General features: G+C 41.6%; 1 protein-coding gene across 2 annotated transcripts in view; it reads right to left on the reverse strand.

Annotated features, from left to right (window-relative positions):
- The window catches only part of GSAP (gamma-secretase activating protein), a 52,266-nt gene that overhangs the window by 12,218 nt on the left and 14,771 nt on the right, over positions 1-25,277 (reverse strand). For both annotated transcript variants that reach the window (XM_079993617.1, XM_079993618.1), the window contains exons 5-25: positions 25,142-25,198; positions 24,962-25,050; positions 24,676-24,745; positions 23,804-23,850; positions 23,330-23,434; positions 20,445-20,504; positions 19,875-19,918; positions 18,956-19,041; positions 17,188-17,265; positions 14,996-15,073; positions 12,976-13,068; positions 11,216-11,433; positions 10,313-10,382; positions 9,859-9,941; positions 7,862-7,915; positions 6,932-7,060; positions 5,528-5,580; positions 4,179-4,210; positions 2,669-2,730; positions 1,227-1,322; positions 32-102 (exon numbers count right to left, since the gene is read on the reverse strand). In XM_079993617.1, the coding sequence (XP_079849743.1) occupies positions 32-102; positions 1,227-1,322; positions 2,669-2,730; positions 4,179-4,210; positions 5,528-5,580; positions 6,932-7,060; positions 7,862-7,915; positions 9,859-9,941; positions 10,313-10,382; positions 11,216-11,433; positions 12,976-13,068; positions 14,996-15,073; positions 17,188-17,265; positions 18,956-19,041; positions 19,875-19,918; positions 20,445-20,504; positions 23,330-23,434; positions 23,804-23,850; positions 24,676-24,745; positions 24,962-25,050; positions 25,142-25,198 (1,675 nt within the window). The remainder of the gene's footprint in view (positions 1-31; positions 103-1,226; positions 1,323-2,668; positions 2,731-4,178; positions 4,211-5,527; positions 5,581-6,931; positions 7,061-7,861; positions 7,916-9,858; positions 9,942-10,312; positions 10,383-11,215; positions 11,434-12,975; positions 13,069-14,995; positions 15,074-17,187; positions 17,266-18,955; positions 19,042-19,874; positions 19,919-20,444; positions 20,505-23,329; positions 23,435-23,803; positions 23,851-24,675; positions 24,746-24,961; positions 25,051-25,141; positions 25,199-25,277) is intronic.

The following is a 25,277-nucleotide window of genomic DNA, read 5'->3' on the forward strand; positions in this document are numbered from 1 at the left end:
TACTGTGACTTAATGGAAAATAATTACTTACCATGAGAAGATCCAGGGACCAAGACTAGATTTCTTCCAAACATTTTCCATTATCAAGCATATTAGATCCAGCTAGAAAGGGGAGGGGAAAATATTTGAATTCTTTTTTTAAAAAATAATAATATTTATTCAGAATTTTAAAAATTACAAAAAGAAAAAAAGAAAAAAGAAAAATAAAAAAGACAGAAAAAATACAAAAAAATACAATCATTTTTAAAAAAAGAACAGATTAAACCTTTACATAACTTTCTTCCTTTACTTATTTCCTTGACCTCCTCACACCTCCCATCTTTGTATTCTAGTTCAAATTATTATTTCAGCAAATCCTTCCGACCTTGTTTTTATCTTAATAATTTGTTTTAATATATTGTAATTTTACGTTCTCTCTTTCAATTCATTTTTACTTAATCCTTTAAATCATTTCTACCAAAACCACATAATTTTCGAAAATATTTGAATTCTTATGTACAAGACTTTCCAATTTTCTAACTTATTCTCAAAATTCTCACAAAATTATTCACCAGTCATCACTACAATTAAGCAGAATAAAATCATTTACTATGGCTGAAACCTCATTAAGCAAAGTATAGTTTAATTCTGAGTAAACATGCTTAGGGATTGCTCTGCAGGGGACCAGTTCTATGAACAATTACTTTAGAATAAGCGCTACTGAACTCGAAGGAAACTTATCTGAGATTTCCGAGTAACATTCACAGGTCTACGCTGTAATTGGACCAACAACATGTGCCGTAATGTGAAAGCAGCTTTCTGGGTAGAGTTGGTGGCCCAGCCAATGTGGTCAAACAGCTTGCCAACGCACCTGAACCAAGGAGGAGTGAATTCCCCACACATGAGCTGCTAAACAGAGAGTTCAATCCTGCTTTCTCCACAACGTTTGGGTGCGCCAATAAGTTCCCTATAGGGAACTGTCTGGTGCAGCCAAACCAAGCAGGACTGAGCTCTCCTGCCCATCAGATGATGCTCCCCGGCTTTCTACAGGGGCTGGTGCCCATCCTGTTGCTTCTCCATCACACGGGATGTTGAGTGCAGGGCAGGTGAGTGCTGTTTGGGGGAAATAGTTTCACTGGCTAAATGGTGAGGCCTGACAGCAACACACACATTCTAAAGGGACAAAATGATGTCTTGCTGTAAAACATTGTTTTACTTTTATACATAGATACATAAAAAGAACCGACCGATTTCGAAACATAATCCACAGCTATTTGGTCAATCTTCTTTTTGCCAACATGCTGCAGGTGCCTTGTGAGATGATCTTTCAACTGTGCTACCATCTGAAAATACAAAACAGTAACTTACAATTCTAATATTAAAGAGGAGAACAAGAGGAGGGGTAATCCTAGGCAGTTAAGATTAGTTTTATAAAGCAAACAATTGTCTATGCCTTAGCCACAAGTAGTAATTGGATGGGGGATTGCGACAACCCTCGAGGTCACTTGCAACTCTACAATTCTATGATCTAGGACTCTATGATCCATGGTCCTTTTTATGCTTTGTCTCACATTAATTATTCCTGGTTCAATGTTGTTCTTTGTTGTATTTCTTTTCTTTGTTTTCATTACCGTTATTTTGTTTAATTCATTACCATTAATGAAAATCCTCAACAAAAAATAATTTACAAATATGGCAATGTGCGTTTTATTAAAATCTTTGGGATATACTTTTTCAAATGCAGCACTAAAAGAAATTGGATACAAAAATATCCCAAAACAAAATAAGTCCAGTAGGATCACAAGATATCTGTGGTGAGTTCAGATGCAGCACTTGAAGTCATGTGACTCACAACAGCATGGTGCATGAATTAATGCGTTCCTCTCCCCCCACCCATTGTATGATCTTATGCTGTATAAGTACAGAAAAACATGGGTTTATGAGCTTTCTGACTATCATGTATTCCTGCGACCTCCACGCATACCTACGACATGGAAACAATAAGTGAACTAATTTATTTTCTGCACATGCAACCCATACTCCCACTTATTATGTAAATTCCATAAGTGAAAATTGGGGTCTAGAGCCTTCTATACAGAGAGGGCCTTAGTAGGAGGTTGCCAGTGGGTATTACATGGTATTTTCTCAGCAGTCCAAAAGCTCATATTCAACATCAGAAGATTACTGTATTTTTTGCCCCATAGGGCGCACCGACCCATAGGGTGCACCTAGTTTTTTGGGGGGGAAATAAAGGGGAAAAAATTATTTCCCCCCCCCCAAGATTCTGGGTGCAGGCAAGCTCTCCGCTAACCGCGGGAGAGCTGCGCGACTTCGCACAGCTCTCCCACGGCTAGCGGAGAGCTGCGCGAAGCCCGAAACCTGGGGCGTGCTGAGCTCAGCGTGCCCCCAACTTCTGGGTGCAGGCAAGCTCTCCGCAAGCCGTGAGAGAGCTGCGCGACTTCACAGCTCTCCCACGGCTTGCGGAAAGCTTCCTGAAGCCTGGAGAGCGAGAGGGGTCAGTGTGCACAATGAAAAATTCAACCTGAGGAAATGTGTGAGCATTTCTGTATAGTAGTTTTGCTGACCAAAGAAAACAGAGCTTCATGAAGAAGTTGAAAGCTAACATTTGCATTTACACTTTCCAATATCCTTTCTTAAACAACTTGTGCCACCTATTGCCAGCACATACCAGTCCTGTTAGCAACCGTTGCTGGTAATCTTCTTCCTGGAAGAGAGGAACCATATTTTCTTCTGAAATTAGACAAGAGAAGGAGAAGCCGTATTATGTTGTTGTTATTCAGGGACTATGCTATACATCAGAGTCTTCTGGGTAACAGGGCACATGTTTGAGCATCTTCTGAATGTAGTGCCAGCTTGCTGTCTGCGTTTTGATAATCAGGGAACACAGAAACTGCCTTAAACTGAGTCAGATCATTGATGCATCTATAGCTTGCCAGGAATGGAGAAGAGGGATCCTTCAATGTTGGCGACTGAAGCCAGGACCATTTACGAGCAAAGTATGTTCTCAACCACTGAGTGATGGTCTTTCTCCATAAGGAAATAAATTTCTTATCAATTTTTTAAAATATCCATGCATGGCTATGTAAGGCAAGCTCAGCTGAGGGTTGCCTTTGCACCAAGCCTGAGAAAACTTGAAGTGAGTTCTGAGAAGCATAACATAGGAACAGGCTGGTAGTATCTAAGAGGCCCCTCTAACCACCACAAGCCCTTTAGAGCCCGCAGATCCAGAGAAATCAGGGGAAATAACATAAAATGCTCTTTGTTCTGAAGTTGACATTCATAGCTCACAGCATGCACAGGATCCTTGAAGAGGAGAACAAATGATTATTGGCGTGTAGGTTGGGATTCTAGAAGCAAAACATTGCTTACTTGCCACTTTGCTTCTTTAAGCACAATGAGCAGTTCAGCCCATGTTTTAGGCCCCCAAACTGAATGGGAATTAACTTGCAGATGCCTTGAGACAGGACTTTGGTACTTCCAAATGGTACCTCTAAGTTATGTGTAACTATCAGCGTTCTTGCATTTTAATTAAATGCCCCCCACACACTTACTTTGTCTTCAGCAAATCTGTGTGATTCACAGTACCAGGCAACTCACCATTTACATACACACACGTGGTGCCAGGAACCTGGAAGCAGATTCTGGAAATGGGGAGCACCCTGAATAGCCTCCCCAGAGCCCAAAGTAGACATCCTGTTTGGGCTGGGGGGGGGGGGGCTCGTCATGAGCCAGAGGAGCAGCAAGGCTTTGTGGAGCTGCTGAGCCTCCCCGCTTAATAGCTGAGATGCGGAGTAGCGCAGCCGCCACAGCCACTTCCCTGCATGTCAGTTGTGCAAGCCACACAAGCTGGGCAGCTTGGCTTCCTTGACCCGCTCAGCTGACATGCAGGGAAGCGGGGGTGGGGGTGGTGCTGCACTATTCCGCATGTTGGCTGTTAGGCAGGGAGGCTCAGCAGCCTCAACAAAGCCCCTCTATGGAGTCTCCTTGCAAGCTAATAGGACTCTCCAAAGTACTCCCAATATACATGATTTCCGTTACACATGTGACAGTGTGGAATGTAACCCCCATGTAAATTGGGAGTTGCCTGTATGATAAAAATGTCAGTCTATAGGGAACACTGGGAAGGAATATAATATCACTATTTGTAGCCATTCAGCGTCAGGGAATACTAGTCTTACCTGTGTTCCATTTATTCAGGCTGGAAAACACTCTAAGTGAAAAGAAAAATGTTACTAATGTGCTTCAAAGGGGGAACTGCTCAAACATATGTAGAAAACAGACACAATCTACACAACAACCACTGATTTCTGAAATGAAAACACGACAGAAACTGAAAATAGTGTCCAGCAAGACATCCTGAATGAGTCAGGATTAGGTCTCTGGCCGGACAGCTAAAAAGAGAAATAAATTATGTTGCTTTATTTGTTTTTGTTCTTTATTAATGACCAGTGTAATGTTTTGTAAATAATAAAGACTCTGAGAAACAGAACCAAATGGTGTTTATTCCTGTAATGGGAATTTCACTAAGAGACAGCTGGAATGCTGCTGCTGCAAAGAATTAAAAGATGCAGGGAAACTTTTCTGTAAAAGGAACTCTGCTACAGAAAGAAATGAAAACCCAAGAGCAGATGCTCACACACCAACAAATAGAACAGGCGGAAGCTTGCAAAAATGCAAATCAAAACAGGATAAGGCTTGAATTATATCACACACCAAACCTGGATAACTAAGTGAATACTAATAACACAAAACTGGAGCATTTCTTCAAAATGGAAACTTCGAAATGGAAAATAGTCTCAAACAGCTGGTTTATATGCCACTAGTTAATGCCCAGTAAAGCTTATTATATGCTACAGAATAACCACTCCTCATTCTATCCATCCATATTTTTATTTGAAATAATGATACTGCTACCATAATTAACTAGGCTTCTATACAACAGAGCCAATCCCTTGCTTTCCCCCAGGTGGTCCAGGAACACTTAAAAATCCTGCCACGGATACTCCAGTACTGCAAGGCATGCTGTTTTGTCTTGGGGGCAGCCTGAAAATGACAGGGAGGGTGGCCTTTCTGTGTCAGGTGATGCCTGCCTCAGTCAGAATATACAGAAGCAGTTGTCACACGGATCTCTACCAGCACACTGTGAAGTCCAACATAAAAGCCAGTGCTGATAAAAGTGAAGAGGGGTGGACACTCAACATCACAGGCACCAACTTTTGTTGCACATGGGAGCGGTGGTGGCATGTGTCACAGGGTAGATGAGTGATGGGATCAAATTTTGGGGAGAGCCCAACATAACTCAGTCCCAACAAGATGGTGTCCCTGCTTAACCTGATAGCAGAAACCCACACCCTTTGAAGTCACCAATGGACCATTGACTGTTCGCCATGAGGAGCCAAAGTGTTTTTTGGAGGCATCTGCAACTTGTTCTCCAGCTAAATTTCACAAACACACTAAAAACAGACAGACCCTTTAAAATGCAGTCTTTCACTTTCTGGAAACAGCAACATCACAGAAATCAACTTACTTCTTTGCGTTTTCAAGCATGCTTTCCGTATATATTGTACTCTCTTCAGTTCTCTAAATCAAAGTGTAAATTACTTGAATTAAGAACATTATGAGATACAGTACAGTCAATTTTATTCTATCAATGTCTAATAAGAATTTTAAGTCAAAATAAAAGCAAGGAAGGAAGACAGGAAACCTACATTGTCAAATTATGTACTCCAACTGTGCAAGCAACAGCTTCAGAAGTTCTTAGTTAAGTTCCAGAAAACCAGAATACAGTGGATGTGACCCAGAATAAAAGTGGGTCCTCTGCTCCCCAGAATGTTCTTTGAGCTGGCCGAGATGTTACAAAAAACATGGTTTCCAGATATGTGAATAAGCCTGCCTTGGCCTTCCCACTTCCCACCTCTCTTCTTGTTTATACTGTTGTCTCAGAACAAGCAAGGATGTTACACAATGTTTTGATTCTGTCTTGTTCTAACAAACTGCAGTTTAACCACCCACAGTACCCTAGGTTAGGACACAATGGAGAGCTAATCTCCTTGTGGCTATACAACAGTAGGATAGTGGGAAATGCATGAACCTGAGTTTCATGCAAGCTAATTCGCAGAATGGGAAACTGGTTGCTCATTACACCTGAACCAGCCCTTGCACTGACTAGGAGAAGCCACGTGTACAAAATGCATAGCCTACATTGGTCACCCCAGGCTGAATCACACCCGTCTAGATGGAAGATTAAAGGAGTACTGAAATGGGATTAGACAAAGAGATGTTTAAATGAGCATTTAAAGTTACCAGTGAATGCGTGAATCCACAGCAAGGCCCAGATATTTCTTCACTGTAGGACAAACCTTTCTTCATGAACACAGAACCAATTACCAATAAACGGTGTTTTTTAGTTAAAGAGAAATGAGTGTGCAAAAATGCGTTATTTCTCTAATACAGCAACCATATATTACAAAACTACTTCTGCCAACAAGCAATTCACATAAAAATTGTCGTGTGGTTTAATCAATATGCAAATCCATTTACACATCTGAGTTCTCTAAAGTGTCTTGTGGCTATTTTGTTTTATCATATCCTCTTTTTCTGTTAGCTTGATGTGGTTGTGGTATCATACTGTTAGGTCTTTGAATTATTAACTACTAAATGAACTGCTTAATGTGATTACAACATTGATATTGGATATTGTTTGTGGTCTACTGGTACGTCCTATTACATTAATTTAAGCTTCTGATATGTTTTTAAATCAACTGCAATTGTTGCACTGGTTGTTATATAGTAATGTATTATAATTGTGGTTACTATACTCTATGAACCACTTTGAGCACAATGTACTTGTGAGGAACACAGTATACAGATAAATTGGCTGTGACAAAATGGAAAGTCTGAACCATAATATTCATTACTGAGATCCATTTACCTCATCTGAAAGCAGTTTATCCCGTTCCAGCCTAAGCAGCTTGCTGTTGAAACACATGTGTGGGTCAAAACACCTGGAGCATTCCAAGCTTGAACCTAGCTTTTCCCAGAAGCCTTTGCACTTCTGTACCTTAAGAGAGAGAAAGCAAGAGAGAGAGCAGAGAAGTTATTTCCTCCTATAAACAAAAGTTAAGCAAACCAAGATAATGAGACATGCAGAGTCTAGCTTTGGAATGCAAAGAGCTTTAAAGTGAGTGATAGAGAAATTTTGCATCACCCAGACATTAACCTGTTGCACAGCCTCAAAACTGATAAGTTCAAATGTTTATACACTGAAACAAAATACATGCAACCATCATTTTTCTCCTGAAGATGGGGAATCTTGAGAGTAGGTTTGGTTATGCTAAATCTTCAGATATTTTCAACAATTTAGTTGCATGTTGAAGTATTTGGCAGTGACCTTGCTTGTAATTTTAACGCATGCTCAACGTTTTCACATCAGTACAACATAAAACGATTATGTTGAATGAAACATTCACATGGATTCTGAAGGAAATATGAAGTCAAACAATAGACCTTGAATCCTGCCTGCTCCTGCTTAAACATCTGCCATATAAAATCCATGAGGGTGTGGAATTCTGATATTATTCTGTGAAAAACCGTAAATGTTGGAATCATTTCAAAATCCAGATACTTAAGGCATTTAGTGCACCATTCAGTCTCAGAGTTTGCAGGTATTGCCTCTTGCAGCAAGTATGCGACAGTATTTGATAGAACTGTTGAAAAACAACGTGGAACAATAGTGTCCCCTAGCGGCAATTTTGTAAAATATGATGAATTACACATACAGATAAACCTACCTAAGTATTTCTAAAAACCACAAACATGGAACTCTCTATCCTGCTAGCAAGTGTCTCCTATGCAGACATACCTTTAACACAGGTAGCGAGATAATGTGTGTTCTGCATACGATTCCAGGGATCTCCTACAAATACAAGAACACAAGGTCTTAATCTAGGCTAGGGATGTGGCACCAATTTTTCCTGCAGACTTGGATAGCAGGCTATGAAAAAAAAAGGGCAATAGTCTTCTCTTCTGTGCTCAAGGTTGCTTCAAGACAACCTGCTTATTAAGCATTCATCCCAATTTGTTTGCAAAAAAAAACTGCAGGGAGGTTAGGGGGGGCCACTAGGTGGCGCATCGGAAGATGGCTGACAATAACATCTCTCCGACCCACACGAGGTAATTTGGAGGCTATGATGGGGGTAATTAGCCTCCTTAACCCCCCCAGGATTATGGGGGGACGGCCCTTGCCTGCTGTGCCCTATACCACCCCCGAATTTGTGGGGGTGGGGGCACTAGGCACAAAGCCCTCCTGTGGGATTTTCAGCACTCCTCGACGCCGTCCCCGATTCGCGCCGCTGGTTGCAATGATCTTTAAAAGAAATAATTTGGACATGATTAATTGCACATACATCAAGGAAAAAGGGGAGTAAATACTGCTGACAGAAGAGATCTCTGATAACAAGACAACAATAAAATACGAGAAGAAGGTCAAGATACGGCAATGACTGAGGGGGGAGGGGGGGAAAAACCTGCCTCTACCTTTTTATGTGATTTAACAAGAATCCCCCTCCCCTAATGAGTCAGAAATTAAGGACTTAAGCTGTGGATTTAAGGCTGTGTGGAGATAAACTTTCGATCCAAAGCAATGTTTCAAGATGAAGCTGGAAAGCTAAGAGTTTTGGAGTGACGCAGTCAGGAAAAAATGCCGTTCGCCATTTTGTGAGGCATTGTGGGAGCTCTTGGGTCTGGGAGGAGAAAGAGAGAAATAGAGTTGTTTACATATCGTGAATCAACTCCTCGGTGGGACTTAAGAGCGACAAATGCCAAAATTTACGATGGATAAAGTGATGTTATCTACGAAGGAGATATATGGAAACCATCTGGACTTAGTGGAGGAACGGGAAATCCACACAGGATTATTACACTTGCTATCGGCTTAAGGAGACTAACAGAAGAGATCGTAAAGGAAAAAGAGAAATTATACGAACAAGATATGATGTGGCAACACCAAGATAAGACTGGATAGAATTATGAACTTTGTTTGGACTGATTGGGACTGATTTGGACATTAACGCAGTAATAAGAAGATGATCTGAATTCCCCTTTGGATCTTGAAGTATGGGTTCCCCCAACAAAATTTAAAAATTTGGCTTTGTAATTCGGAATTTATATGATGTGATTTAATTTGATGTGATTGGCCAGTTAATAAAAATTATTATTTTTTTAAAAAAGGGAGGTTAGATAACTTTGCGTCAACCAACTGTTACACCACATTTATCAGTGCATTTTCCTGTAACTTTGGGAAGTCCCATTTTGGCCGTGGGTTTGTTGTGCAAGAGTGACACATCCTCTGTAACTGCACAACCTAAATTTGCTGGTCTGTGACTGAATCCCACACAGGAACAGTGGCAGCCTGATACCACCCCCCGTTTCCAATTATGGGGCCATATTAAAGAGGAGTGATTACAGTGGTGCCTCGCAAGACGAAAAGAATCCGTTCCGTGAGTCTCTTCGTCTAGCGGTTTTTTCGTCTTGCGAAGCAAGCCCATTGACGGCTTAGCGGATTAGCGCTATTAGCGGCTTTTAGCGGCTTATCGGATCAGCTGATAAGCGGCTTAGCGGCTTAGGAAAAGGGGGGGGAAGGGGGGAAAAACCCGCAGGAACTCGCAATACATTTTCGTCTTGCGAAGCAAGCCCATAGGAAATTCGTTTTGCGAAGCACCTCCAAAACGGAAAACTCTTTCGTCTAGCGAGTTTTCCGTCTTGCGAGGCATTCGTCTTGCGGGGCACCACTGTACAGACTCTTAATTAAATCCTAGCTGAAGAGAAAGGGTAAGTTCTTCAATTCTGCATTTGTCTTACCTCATTCCAGTACAGGAGTGGTGTATATGGTAAAACGCTATCCAGTTTGCTGTCCTTCAGACACATTCTCCAGTACAAAGAAGCTGAGAAAATTGAGAGAACATTCCAATGAAGGCTTTTGGCGACCTCCAAGTCAACGTATTTCCTGCAATTGTTCCAAAAAATACCAGGAGTTCAAAGAATATATCAGATATGAAGAATCGGCATGGGTTTCCTTGGGCTTCTCAGAAGGAGTGGTGTATTAGCTGGACCAGCCCCTGGGAGACCATGGTTCAAATTCTCTCTCAGCCATGAAGTTCTCTGAGTGACCTTGGGCTACTCAGCCTGACTTAAATTCCCCTCCCAATGGGTTTCTCCTCCAATGATTTATGACCTCTGAATTTTTAGGCAAACAAACTCATGTGTACAGACCCCACACCACTTCCAGCCTGACACCAGTCCTAGAAGCACCTACCAATGATAAGTTCCTGTATGGGGTCAAATGTAAAACAAGTGGCTGCATTCTCAATAATCCACTGGATAATCTGTGAAAGAATATAAAATGGTCAGCACAGATTGAGGTGTGAAGGTTTACAGTAAAAACATAAGGACTTTAAATCTCTGTGCTTTGCTTTCCTGAGTCAAGACTAAACATATGCCTCCTTCCACTTAACCTACAAGCAACAAAGCTTCTTCCTCCCGCCATTTTGACTGGCTAGAGGGGGAATCCATCAAGTCTCCCCAAATCATCTGAATCTTACTGTCGTCTAATTTTTTGCTTGCAAACTTATACAATGAGTGCAGATTATCTCTGGAACGTTTTCTACTTTCCCCAACTCTCTACCACTGTGTCCATCCCAAGATTGTGGCTTTGTTCTGACCTACAGTGGTGCCCCGCAAGACGAATGCCTCGCAAGACGAAAAACTCGCTAGACGAAAGGGTTTTCCGTTTTTCGAGGTGCTTCGCAAGACGAATTTCCCTATGGGCTTGCTTCGCAAGATGAAAACGTCTTGCGGAATTGCTTCCTTTTTCGTAAAACCGTTAATACCCGGGCAATCCGCGCTCCGCAAGACGAAAAAATCGCAAGGTGAAGCAACTCGTGGAACGAATTAATTTCATCTTGTGAGGCACCACTGTACTTTAGGGGGCTGCAAGCCACTGTAACTCTTTGCGAAGCTAAACTTCTGTAGAAGCTGCATTAAATTCCTACATATATATGGGTTCCTGCTTTCAGATTGCAGCATATTTTTAACGCCAGTATTGGGACACATGGCCTTAGCAACTATTTGCTTAATAAAAGAAACTGTGCTGTTATGTTTTACACACAAAATGGCATCCACCTTTGTGCTGCATGAAAAAAATGAATCCTTTTCCCACCTGGGTTTCCAATTCCTTAGCGCTTCCAATATGCAGAAGTAAACAGTGAAGTGCTGCCAATCTGTCGTTATCCGACTTGCTGTTCCACAAAAACTGCAGCAAGGCCTGCCTGTTTATAGCAACGGTAAATATGCTTCCTGTGCTGCGATCCAAGACCATCGACTTGAGAGGGGAAAGGAGGGCGTTCATGTGCAAGCTATTAATTTTTGCATTCCCACCTGAATAACACAGGGTTGCAGAGTAGTTTACATTTCACACGGCACATTGAAATATACAAATCCCCTCATGCCCCAGTGTAATTTCCATGAGGAAGAAGCCCTATAATACACCAGTGACTTTCACCCTTCGTTTTGCATGCTTCAGTGTATGACTAATGTCCGGTATATATGGCGTGCTTTTCAGGTGAGTAAGGCTGGTGGCATTTCTCAGAAGGGCTGCAATGCTTTTGCCTTTAGGTGACTGAAAACATGAATCAAGGCAGGAAAGGAACCTCCCGCATCACATGTTTGCCTTTATTCTAAGAGCTTTCGAAAGCTGTGGCTCCTGTGCTACGTGATCAAAGAAAGCTAGCAATGACACATGAACAGTATTTACATTAAACTAATGAAAGGCTCACCAGATTTGAAGGGGGGGCAATGGAGGATGCTCATCCACCCCACCCTATATGGCTTGGTATTACATATTTATTTCTTAAATTGATATCCCATGCTTACTCACAGAGAAGTCCAGGCAAACAAATAACAAATGAAAAAGGATTTAAAACCTGACATAGAACCCCCAAATACAGCCCCCCCTCAGGGGGTACAGCAGTTTTGTGGGGGGTGGGAGGGGTAATTTTTGTCAGGATGTCAACATGGAGAGAGAAACTTAAAGATGCCCTGTCGTCATAAACCCATTCAAACCTTCCTATGGGGTCATGTTTTCAAAGTGGGGGGAAATATCCCACATAAACTGCCTAGCTTGTCTCACAGTTGGAAGAGGAAAAGGTAGGATCACATTCGTGTTTTTGTTTTATATTTGGTAGGTGGGAGCAGGTAAAAGAAAAACTAGAACCATGCAAGCGTGCAGTAAAAATGAGAAGATAAAACAATGAGGCTGCAATTCTAGACACAATTCTATCTGGGAATAAGCTATGGTTGCCTTATTTCAAAAAGTGAAACTTAGTCAAAGTTGTTGAGTTTTGTTTTGTTTTTTCTGTTTGTTTGTTTGTTTTGGAAATTCGCCAAAATCCAACACGGGTTGCCATATGTTTAAATTTTCACGGACATTTCAGCAATTTCCGCCCAGACATTGCTTCCAAATTATTGCGAGGTCAAACTCTGTAGTTCTCATACAAACCCCTTTTTGAAATTAATGGGGCCTGCTCAAGAGCACACAGTGTATAATGTTCTCCTGTGCAAACACCCATTTATCTCCAAGGCATATATGGTGAAAATATGCTGGTGATATGCTGGTGGAAGATGCCCTCAGGGCATAATCTGTCTGTGCACTGAGTACACAGTGGTGTAAATGGCATCTTTGCCAATTTGCCCGAAATTTCATCATTAAAGAGCCAGTGCAGAAAACTGGGAAAGAGCATGACAGTACACACTGGTTAGAGAGCTTGAGGCTTTGCTTTTAAATTTTTTTAAAGTTCATTGTTCTTTCTATTTTGCATTGTCCATGTGGGTTTCATTTCTGTAGAGGCACCTGAAGGACACAGAAGGACTTTCTGTTGAGAGAAGCTGCTGCAGAACTAACTGTTAAAGAATCCACTGTACCTGTCAGAAAGAAGTTATAGCACATCAAGTCAGGATGCCGAGTATTGAGAAGATGCAGGAAGTGTCCAGGTAAGTAGACAGCCACATAATAGTCTGTAGTTGTTTTCACAACAACCAGATATACATACGTTTGGGGGGAGAAACAGGAGAGAATTTTTAATTTTGAGCACTTAATTATCCTTACAGCTTAGGTTTATTTGATAGATGAGTTATTCAGAACTATTGTATTCAAAATATTGTTATAGATTTGGAGGGGGGACCCCCTAAACCCTAGAAATTAATAAATGGTAGGATTTTGGTTATTAGGGATCTGCAGGGAGAATACAAGCTGCAGAGGAATTCCTGGGCTAGCCTATGCAAAACGACTTGGCCAAGCTAGGGCCATTAAGAAACAATGAAAGGCCATTGAGGGCCATTGGCAATGCAAGAGAACTGCTTTCCCCCACCTTCAGGTGTGAACAGAGATAGGGGTTTGGAAGGTTGCTTGGGTAACTGTGTGTCTGGCAGCAAGGGGTTCTGGGAAGATGCAGCAGCAGGAAGAAGGCTGGAATCCATCTTGGGCAGGCTGGCTGAAAGATGACTGCACTGCTGCAGGTATAGGGTGGTATACCAATTTAATAATAATAATAATAATACAAGCCCCTCTTGAAATAACCATGTTCTAAGATCTGGACTCCATCCATACAGCCTGAACGTGCGAATAGGTGAATAAACTACAGTGGTGCCTCCGGTTGTGCACGGGATCCGTTCTGGAGGAATTCACAACTGGAGGTGCCTGTTCTGCGTATGTGCGCGGAAGAGTGCTTCTGTGCATGTGCGCATGGCGAAACCCAAAACCCAGAAAAATACTTCTGGGTTCGCCGCATTCGCATCCTGAAGGATACATAACCAGAGGTGTGCATATCCAGAGGTACCACTGTATATTTTTTAAAGATATAACAGCCTCTGCCATGTCTCAATTCTCCAGAGGACTATAGACCCCAAGTGAGTGCCTGGAACCCCATGGGCTCTTGCCGCTGCTCAGCAGAAAGAGAGGGAGGCTCCCAACTTTTGTAACAATATTCTATGTATGTTTAATCTCATTAGAATCATAGAATCATAGAATCATAGAGTTGGAAGAGACCACAAGGGCCATCGAGTCCAACCCCCTGCCAAGCAGGAAACACCATCAGAGCACTCCTGACATAAGGTTGTCAAGCCTCTGCTTAAAGACCTCCAAAGAAGGAGACTCCACCACACTCCCTGGCAGCAAATTCCACTGTCAAACAGCTCTTACTGTCAGGAAGTTCTTCCTAATGTTTAGGTGGAATCTTCTTTCTTGTAGTTTGGATCCATTGCTCCGTCTCCGCTTCTCTGGAGCAGCAGAAAACAACCTTTCTCCCTCCTCTATGTGACATCCTTTTATATATTTGAACATGGCTATCATATCACCCCTTAACCTCCTCTTCTCCAGGCTAAACACGCCCAGCTCCCTTAGCCGTTCCTCATAAGGCATCGTTTCCAGGCCTTTGACCATTTTGGTTGCCCTCCTCTGGACACGTTCCAGTTTGTCAGTGTCCTTCTTGAACTGTGGTTCATTAAAGTATTCTCTCATTAAAACCAGAATACTTGTATCCTGTATGTGTGCCAACTACATGACTCCCAGCCTAGTTTCCTTTGCCAGCAAAAACCACTCCTGTGTCTCAGAGGCACAATACACAAGACAGCAAGATTTATGCATGCCGTGCCACAGGAAATAAGCAGCCTGGTTATTCTCATTTCCCCCGAAAAGCATGCTATGGTCTCATGACTGTAGACAACTAAAGCTACTTGCTAATGCCAAACGAAATGAAGGTCAATACAGAAAGATTTGCTTATTTAGCAATCATCTTGGGAAAGCGTAATGGACTCATGTGAGACAAAGGAAGGAAAATATGTACATTTCCACTTTTCACAATAAAAAACCACTTAAGGATTTTTGATCATAATTGTATGTAATCAAGGGAAGTACTGAAGGAGAAAGAGGAAGTTAGAAACTTACCAAGGTTTAAAAAAGTAAGATCTTTCACTTCTGAGGAATCCCCTCTTTCCAGAGTAATAGTATACGTTTTACTATAACCTGCAAAGTATTAAGGGGGGTGTTTTGGTATACCACAGACACAAAGTCAATTTTCCTGAACAAATAATAGAAAAATATAAATTGGAAAGTTCCACCTCAGCTAGGTTTCCACCTTAAATTTGAAATTGTCATTCATTTGCACTCTGCCGTTCCCAGTGTCGCACATATGCCTCTCTGTGTGTGAACATGCACACCTCTGCATGCTGTTGTGGAAGAAGGTGTAATTCAACAAACTTGTCATGTGAGAGCCTAACTCTATTGCCCCATATGCGCATGCTCAGGAGTATTTCTTCTGGTCCATGAAAACTTATGCCATGATCAATTTGTTATTCTTTAAGAAACCACAAGACTTACTTTGTGGTACTTGATTTCATGTGTGCCTTTAGGAAGGGAGGGAGGTCCTAGTTTGAGAACTGTACCAGAGCTCCAAAATATCTTAATTCAGCATTAGAAAGACACCACTGCCTCACCTCACAACAGAGGTTACTCCTGAACACAGCCCTGGGACGGGCTGATACCCGATGAGTGATCACCAGGTCTAGACCACCATATGAAGAGGAAGTGATCTGCTTCCCATGTGTGCATGGTCATTGGGAGAGTTCGGTGGTGGTGCGGATACAACCCTACAGCCTGAAAGGTTACCCACCCCTTTGCTAGAAGCTTCTTAAAGGTAAAGGTAAAGGGACCCCTGACCATTAGGTCCAGTCGTGACCAACTCTGGGGTTGCGTGCTCATCTCGCTCTATAGGCCGAGGGAGCCGGCGTTTGTCCTCAGACAGCTTCTGGGTCATGTGGGCAGCATGACTAAGCCGCTTCTGGCGAACCAGAGCAGCACACGGAAACGCCGTTTACCTTCCCGCTGGATCGGTACCTATTTATCTACTTGCACTTTGACGTGTTTTCGAACTGCTAGGTTGGCAGAAGCAGGGACCGAGCAACGGGAGCTCACCCCGTCGCGGGGATTTGAACCGCCGACCTTCTGAAGTCCTAGGCTCTGTGGTTTAACCCACAGTGCCACCCACGTCCCTTAGAAGCATCAGAAATCTGCCTCAGAGGAAGTTGTGGATTAAATGCTTTGGAGCCTATGCATATCTACTAAGAAATGAGGTCTACTGAATTCCCTGGTCGTTTCAGATAAGTGTGTGTAACATTACAGAACCAACTCTTCTGCTTCCACTTGCATCACAAAGTTCAACTTTGAGCTGAAATTATTATTAACTGAATCTTCTTGGGTTGTGTCCGGTGTTGCTGTTCTGCTTGCACAAAAACTCACCTGCAGCCCCTCTCCCTTGCACCCTCAAAATCTGTTCCTGAGGGTTGAGGGACCCTCGAGAGGAGATACTGGGAGCACAAATGCAGAGGCAAAGAAGGGAAGTTCTGTTGTGCAAATAAGACTCCATTTGTGCAGCACTGGATAAAATCCTCTGGTTTATTCACTGAAGTGCAGATATTCAGGTAATCGTGTCTGGGGGAATGTGGTTCCCATTTATGAATCAAGGAAGCCAAGAGCAGGCCTTGAATAAAATTTACTAAGCAAAACCCCAAAAAAGCTTTGTTTAAATAAATAAGTACAATAAATTTCAAGCAGGCAAATTCCAAAGTCCTCTTGCAAACCATAATATTAATGTTGTAAAAATACAGCTTAGATTGTGTTGACAATGCAAAATTCTATGATGGGCAAATTACATACATTTGTAATTCTATGATGGGCAGAGAGTACTTTTGAATTTGAATTCTTGTATTTTACATCAACAAAAACAATGAATTCAAAAAGATATTTTCCATTCAGTTTTATTAAACAGTTCTTTCCTTTGGTGCTTTCACTATCTACTTTATTCTTTACAAAATTAAATAATTGAAATTAGACGTATTTGCTTTTGAAAATTTGGATATGAAACAAAAGCAAGTATCAATGGGGTAAGGAGGCTTGAAGGGACAGAGATTAAAATAAATACAAATCCTGTAACGGAATGAGGCCTTCTAGAATACAAATAGCAAAGTTTGGACAAGATGCATTAGGCTGCCATCCTATCCACGCATACCTGGAGAAGCCTTACTGAACTCAGTTGGGCTTACTTCTAAGTAGACATGCACAGGAGTGCACTATTGACATACCTTTATGTAAAAAGGACACGGAGTATGTTACTTCTTCAGGACTAGCAGGAACCAGGTTACAGCATATGCAGAGACATCCTAGAAAAAGAAGAAGAAAGTGTGTTCCACCTGAAATTGCAACTATAAAATGTCCACTTTAATATTAGAAAAATGAAGTGATTAAAGTCCAGCGTGGAATGATACTTCCATGGCTACATGCATATCTCTGAGCCATCTGCCTGTTGTGGTTTAGTTAACAATATGAATGACTTTTCCTTTGCAGACTTAAAAGAAAACAGAATGGTACTTGGATTAGATCCATTTCTTCAGTTCCCCAAACTCTTTCAGTCCTAGAAGTTGAAGGAAGGAAATCTCAAACACATCTCAAACAGTTTGACCCCTTATGCTCAAAAACATGGTAGCTCTAACCTTTCCTCTCTGAACTACGCATTTTGTTGTTTGCTCTAGTAACATTCAAGCTTCCTGGGAGGAACAGCTGTTCCTTCTCTCAGACTCCCTGAAAAAAGCAACTTGTTAAATACCGTACTTTTCCGTTTATAAGACGCCCCCATGTATAAGGGAAAAAACCTAGTCTTATACACAGAAAAATACGGTATTTCATACAGTCACTTGCAGCTGTATTATACTGGAAGCTGCAGAGGACATTACATTTCAGTTTTTCCAGCCTACCCACTATGGAAGAAGAGTTCAGATGCAGAACACATGTTTTCTTCCTGTACAGTCATACCTCGGGTTACGAACACTGCGGGTTGTGGACCCTGCTGAACCCGTAAGTACTGGAATGGGTTACTTCTGGGTTTCGACGCTTGCGCATGCGTAGAAACACAAAATGACACCATGTGCATACACAGAAGCGCCAAATCGCGTCACACGCATGCACACACGCGGTGCTTCAGACTGTGAACGCTGTGGGTTGCGAACATGCCTCCCGCACGGATCACGTTTGCAATCCAAGGTATGATTGTACTGCCAAAATGTGTTGTAGTCATCTCTCACACACCTGTAACACTTCAGAGGGCAAATACATGTGATATTGTGCACTTAAGGTGTGAATATCAGAGGTGCTTCCTAAAAAAAACCCTTTATGCATGTTGGATAATTGTAGCTCAAAGATCTAAGACATATATGCTCATATATTATATCATAATATAGTGTGTCATCAAACAAGTTCATCTTTAAACCTGAAGTACTGGTATTAGATTTTGGAAGTTCTAGTAAAATTTTCTGCTAGTAGTGGAAGTGGAATGAATTCAGTTGAGAGACAGAATGATTACACCTCTGAAAAAAGGTTTGCTTTTCATGTCTGTATCAAGGCAAAACACAGTAATCATCAAACACCCTTCATGTTACCAAAAGAAATAAAAAAGCAGATCAGTAAAGTACACATAATATATTACTTTGAAATGCAAGAGCTGTTTCGTTACACCACTCTTGAGCTCAGGTACTGATGTGAATATATCATTTGTACCTTACATGATTTGTGATGCAGACATGCTCTTCTCAGGAAGTTTCATGGAAGGAGTGATAGAGAATAGAGTGTGTCCCAACTTAAGGAGAGAAGAACAGTAATTTAAATAGGCATGTTTCTCACAACAAATGCTAGGTTCCTGCATGACGTTTTCTGGCATTTGTATCCAACTACAGTACATACCTAAAGGGGATAAGTTTACTGTATGATGGTGAAAGGTAAGAAAGAATTCAGCTGCAAGGAAAACTCAAAGGTTTGGGTAAATTAGGTTCACAAGTCTGTGTCTCATGTATACATTACCTGTTTCACTGGTAAAAACTTGAATATTCAAAGGTTTAGATATCATCTCTTGGTCTTGAGAACAGTTAAAATCCAAATTCACAGATCTAGGAACAGAAACATGAATTTGCTTCTTTACTCAAAATAGTGACATCTTTGAAGCCTTGCCAAGATCAATCTGCAGCCTAAGTTAGACACTGGCAGCCCTCAAACAAATTTGTCATTATGAGACTAAGCTCCAGGGAGTCTTCTTCCCCTTGGCACACAATAGGAGACTGGAAGCTTCTGCTTCTAGTCTGCAGCAAACCATAGTTTGCTGCTTTGTCTAAATGTGACAGGCTGTGGCTTGTGCAAACCACAGTTTACCATTAAATTAGGATTCCAAATACAATTTCATAATTGTTTGGAAATCTGATCGGCTGGCAAGCCATGGTTCCCACAAGGCATAGCGTGTTGTGTTTTATTAAGCACATGAACTCAGTGCTTTGCTTGGACTCTTCCTCATAATGACACCATTATGTCTGAATTAAATCTTCAGGAGATGGAGTCATCTTCATCAATTCTTGCATCTTTGTATATATGCAGGAAAATTAAAAAAGAACTAAGTTGTTGCAGCATGAAACAATCACTGATTGCTTTTAGGCTTGCCAAACAGAAAACCAATTCATAAATACATATGGGATATCAAGAAGCAGAAATAAATCTGCAATCACTATCTACATTGAATAGTGTGCCACTACAGCGCTAAAAAAGCACCCCACAAATGGTCTCCTCTAAAATTCGGCTTCCCAACGGCAACATCTCCTGACAGGAAATGATTTTACAACTGGTTTGGAGTGTGGAGATGTATGTGTAGCAGAACACGAAGCTGAGATATTGCTTTATTCAATTCTAAATAGCTCTGAGGAAAGCAGCTAGAAGGCACTCCACCCAAACTCACTTTAATCCTATGTCATCCAAGTTGATATCCAAAGGTGTTTCAAGCTGTTGGAAAACAGAAAGGCACTAAGTAATGGACTCTGCAGAAATGGCAAAGCTGACAGCAAAATTAAGAGATCAAAATGATGAACTTTAATGGGCTTTAAGGTAAAGGGTAAAGGGACCCCTGACCATTAGGTCCAGTCGTGGCCAACTCTGGGGTTGCGGTGCTCATCTCGCTTTACTGGCTGAGGGAGCCGGCATACAGCTTCCGGGTCATGTGGCCTGCATGATTAAGCCGCTTCTGGCGAACCAGAGCAGCGCATGGAAACGCTGTTTACCTTCCCACTGGAGTGGTACCTATTTATCTACTTGCACTTTGACGTGCTTTCGAACTGCTAGGTTGGCAGGAGCAGGGTCCAAACAACGGGAGCTCACCCAGTCGCAGGGATTCGAACCGCCGACCTTCTGATCAGCAAATCCTAGGCTCTGTGGTTTAACCCACAGTGCCACCATAAGGCTACGATTGCAGTCTAGATCAACAGAATGTTTGCATTTTGAAATGAACAAATAAAAGCTTAATAGAACTTACTATTAGTTTAAAGTTTTTATCAGGATAAAACTGGATGCAGTATAGTGTGTCCCTTGATTCCTAAAACAAAGAGAAACTTTATTGGCATACATTTAAACCACTGGGGAAGAACTGGACATTATCTTGGCAAAGCATGCTCATGCTGGCTAAGTCAATGGGAATGCATGCATGGGGATAATAATTCTGTCCTCTGCTCTTGAACCCATAGTTTCCCCCTAATGCATCTCCCTACACTACTACTCCTTACTAAGCCAGGCTCCTTGCTAGCTTTAGAGTCCAATTTGCGAGAGAAGAAGAAAAAGCATTAGAGCTGTGTTTGACCTTGTAACATCTAATTCTGCCCTTAAAAGCGCTCCATCCTTAAAATATATGACCCTTCTTTGAAAATATGTGCCCTGAAGCAATTCAGAAAGAAAGTACAAAAAATTCACCACAACACAGCTTTGATACTTCCTTCCTGCCTCCCCCAGACTGTCTACCTTCTGTCTGTAAATACTTATGGTTTTGCTTACCATAAAACATTGTTTGCAGTTTCATAAGAGGAAACCTTTTGTGGGTGTCAAGCTGCTTCCCATTGCCTTTTGGCACAGACATGTTAGAAAAACTGCAAACACTATTCTCAGTTCAGAGCAGCTCTTGAAAACTCAGAGTAGCTGTGTGTGTGTTTTAGTTTTAAATTACAGTCTACAATTTGCAACAGCATTTCAGTAGGGTTAAGTACATTTGCCCTGCACAGTTTTTAACAGTTGGTACTAGGAACTCTATTAACAACAGCAAAAACCACCACAAAAGTATACCTCTCCTGCAAGGCCTTATGAAATGTGGCCTCATAGCTAGATCAGCAGTTCTGAATTATTTGGGGGGAAAAGATGTCAGGCTGTGACAGCTGGGCACCCTAATCTGCACACCTGGGTACACTTCTGGTGCTAGTATTTTTTTACTTTCAGGAAAATGACATTTTTACAGGCTTGCTACCAAGGAACTCAGACTCACTGTCCTTTTAAGCTTGGCCATAGCGCCTTAGTTAGAAATCTCCCTGATGCCTTTCAAGTGCTAATATGCAGATACATGAGGCACTCAGAGAGAAGCTGAACTTGAAGCTTGTACTGGGTATCCTCAGTTTAGATCAACAGTGGACTCTTGCTGGCTATTTTCAATGTGTGTATGTCTATGTGTATATATTCAACACACACCCACACATGAGACTTCCAGAACAGACAAGTGCCTCTCTTTCTACTTGACCTCCAACCTACATCATGATTGGACCTACTCAAAGCCCTGGTGGAAGAAGCTCCGTGCCCATGGCAGATCAACACTCACTGACATGACCCAATGCAAATATATGCACACTGCAATCTGTCTGTACACCACATACCTCTGCACTGTGGTTGGAAACGTGAATATCTTATCTAATGAATCTAGTATTTCGTCACTCTTCATTTAGTATAAACCTCCCAGGAAGAACTTTCTGACAGTAAGAGTTGTTCGACAATAGAACGGTCTCCCTCAGGAGGTTGTGGACTCTCCTTCATGGGGAGGTCTTTAAGCAGAGGCTGGGTGGCAATCTGTCATGGATGTTTTAGCTGCAAGTCCTGCATTGCCTTACAACTCTACAATTCCATGAGTCCATTATTCTCTCCCGCAGGGAGGTTCTTTCCCCAAAAACATCAGTCTTCATGGGATCACTCCACCCCAAGTCCACATGGCTCCTCTCCCTGCCTCCTTTCCCAGTTCTCTCCCCGCCTCCATCTTTTTGTCATTTTGTATTCAGTTTAATTAAAGACCAGAGGAAAGCACAGCCTGTTGTCTCATGTTACAATCCTCTAAGAACATAAGAAGAGCCTGCTGGATCAAGCCAATGGCTCATGTGGCCCCAAATCCTGTTCCCACCTTAGCCAACCAGATGCCTGCAGGAAACCTGCAAACAGGATCCAAGCTTGCTGCAGTTTCCAGCAACTAGTATTCAGAAATAGTGCTGCCTTCAACTGCAGAAGCCGTGTATAACATCAGGCTTTGGAGACCTGTGGGACTCTGCTAGTCCTCACTTCCCCATCACAGACCTAAAGGGCTTTATAGTTATTGTTCCCTAAAGAAGAAAACTTCTCCCCCCCTGCCTTTGCTGTAAGAGAGATACTCTCTGCCCTCCAGCTTCCTCTTTCGTACCCTGCTTCTGCCTCTTTGCTTCTCCAATTCCTCCATCAAGCCAAGCTGCTGGCAGAAGCAGCTGTTTATAGCCCAACTTTCCACCCTAATCTGATTCAGCCACCTATGTCTCGCTGGGTCCTGCTGCCCTCTCCCCAGAACTCTTGGCACTGAATCCATCCAGCCTCTACCACTTTGTAGATTTCACCCCATAGCTGCCAAACCAATTTGAATGCTGCCTCTGTAACCAATCTTTTACTTTCATCACAAACTGAATATTAACCACTCTCTTTCGTAATCAATTGTTCTAAGCTTTGGCCTGCAGTCTTTTGATTGCTAATACCTTCTGATATAAAATGCAATTCATTCCATGGCTGAAGACTCTGCTCGTGAACATGGAACTGTAGACACGTAGGGGAGAAGCTTCCGTTGAATTTCGCAAAATCAACACTTAGTCACTCAAGAATCCATTCTCACTACTAGATTCCCAATATTCAACTCAGTAATACAGTATCCCGTTCCGTCTCCAGTAGGTAATCACATTTCCCCTCCCCCTACTCAATTAAGTACCAGGGCATAAATGGCAGATGGCATGAAAGTCTAATTTTGAGGTATATTTCAAAACACATTTCTATCTTCCTTATTATCAGAAACACTGCTACTATGTTAAAATGTAAAATTTTCAATGAATAAATAGCACGCAAGTGCGTAACCAAAGCAACAAAATAGTGCATATTTCCAACCTTTGAGGCAATGTAAAATAATGTTTGCTCCAGCATATCCCACTGGGCCCAAAAAATATCGTCAACAATTCTTTGTCTTGAAAGCTGGCTTGCATTTACTATCACCTAGAAGGGACAGAAAATCAGCGTTAATCAGGAAAAAAGTGAAACAATGTGTGTCAAATCAAATAGACTGCAGTAACTAGAAACCTGTTCAGGTAACACTCCCAGAACCTCAACATGTGCAGTTTAGATAAGAATGCAGGTCGTGTTTCTGAATAATCCTGCAGCTAGTTTAGGAGGACAGCCAAGACTATGAGTCACCAAAATAGATTAATGGCAAGATCCTGCCAACTTGTACGCCAGCTGGGGGCTGAATTTGACCATCTAGTTGCTGACCTTGTCTATATTACACAATGACAGTCCATAAAAATATCAACCCAACCAATTCCACTTGAACAAAGGAATTAAAGGGGAGTGGATTAAGCTTCTTACCACACTGTCTCCTTCTCTGACAACTTTGATGTCGATTTTTTCAATATCTTAAAATTGAAAAACAATGTCATTTTGTGACTATTTATGCAGTACAGACACACAGACCATCAAACAATTCAATGGATATTTTGCTTCTAAATGATGAGCACATTTGTGCCCGCATATCTGCACATGAGTGTTGAATAATAACACAATGCTGGTGCAATATTGAGTTTCTGAAAGCATACTAGTACAGATTTAGTGTGTGAGCCTCTTCTTATTTACTCAGACTTAAGTTCCATGGTACTCCCAGGAAGATGGGCATAGGTCGGCAGCCTGAATGCCACATTCTAAGCCTCAGTGTGATGGTGCCATTGTTCAACCTGGCAATTTGCAAATGGGACACAACAACATTTTTTTACAAATAAGGGCAAATTGTCGGTTATCCTTCATAAACAAACAGATCTGAAAGTCATGATGCATTGACAAGAAACAAAGCTTCCAGCCACACAGGGTTCTTTCTTGTGGTTCTAGGTCTGCGTGAAACCATTCCCACAGTTCATCTATAAAACTTAATGCTTTTTCAAACAACCCAGGAGGTTCTGGAAAGAACAGAACAATGCATTTTCACAACCACAAGGTCATTTTAAGAGACCTCCCCCTGCCGCCACCATTTAATCAAACATGGTTTTTTATACAATAGAATGCCACCCATGAATGCCACTTAGGCTTAGATCTTTTTCTTCTCCCAACACTTCCTAAAGCAGGATTAAAAAAGAGAAATGGACCTTACATATTGTCTCCAAAGCAAGAAAAGACACTGCAGCACACCCTACCAACCTACAATCAAAACGTACATTTTATCAAAATGCTTTTTAAATTTAAGTACTTACATTTATCTTCTGAAATGAGCAACAGGTAGCTTTCTGGAGAAGTAATTGTTTCTGCAACTGGATAAACAAACTGTAAAAGGAAATTGTTCAAAGATAACGGGCTTGCTGTATTGAGGCTAGATAGCTGGCTAATGGTGTACTGCACAGTATAATTGAGAGAATGGTATTGTTACTGTTAAATTATATTTAAGACAGAAAGCAGACTTTATGTCACTTTGGCACAGAAAATAAACCTAACGGCTGTTACTACACACCTAATCATGAAAAGTTTGCAAATATTACTTACCTGCACTCTGATCCAGCTATCCACAGCCTTTAAAACTTTCACATTATTTACTGGGTGAATTTCAATCAGCAAGGTCAGACATTTAGACACTAGGATAAAAGTAGAATTAACATAACATTAGTCTGCTGTTTGTAAATTATATCCAACATCCATTTAAAGGTGTATCAATGTTTTAAATACCTGGGGGAAACAAGTGATTTGTTCTTTCTTCTGTTGTTGACTGGAGAAAACTGACTGCTAATAACAACAAATATATAGAAATTGTAAGCGTCAAATATTGAATTCCCACAATTTTTGTTTGAGGGAAATTAACAAG

Source organism: Podarcis cretensis (assembly GCF_951804945.1).
Source record: "Podarcis cretensis genome assembly, chromosome: 10".
NCBI classification, from domain to species: domain Eukaryota; kingdom Metazoa; phylum Chordata; class Lepidosauria; order Squamata; family Lacertidae; genus Podarcis; species Podarcis cretensis.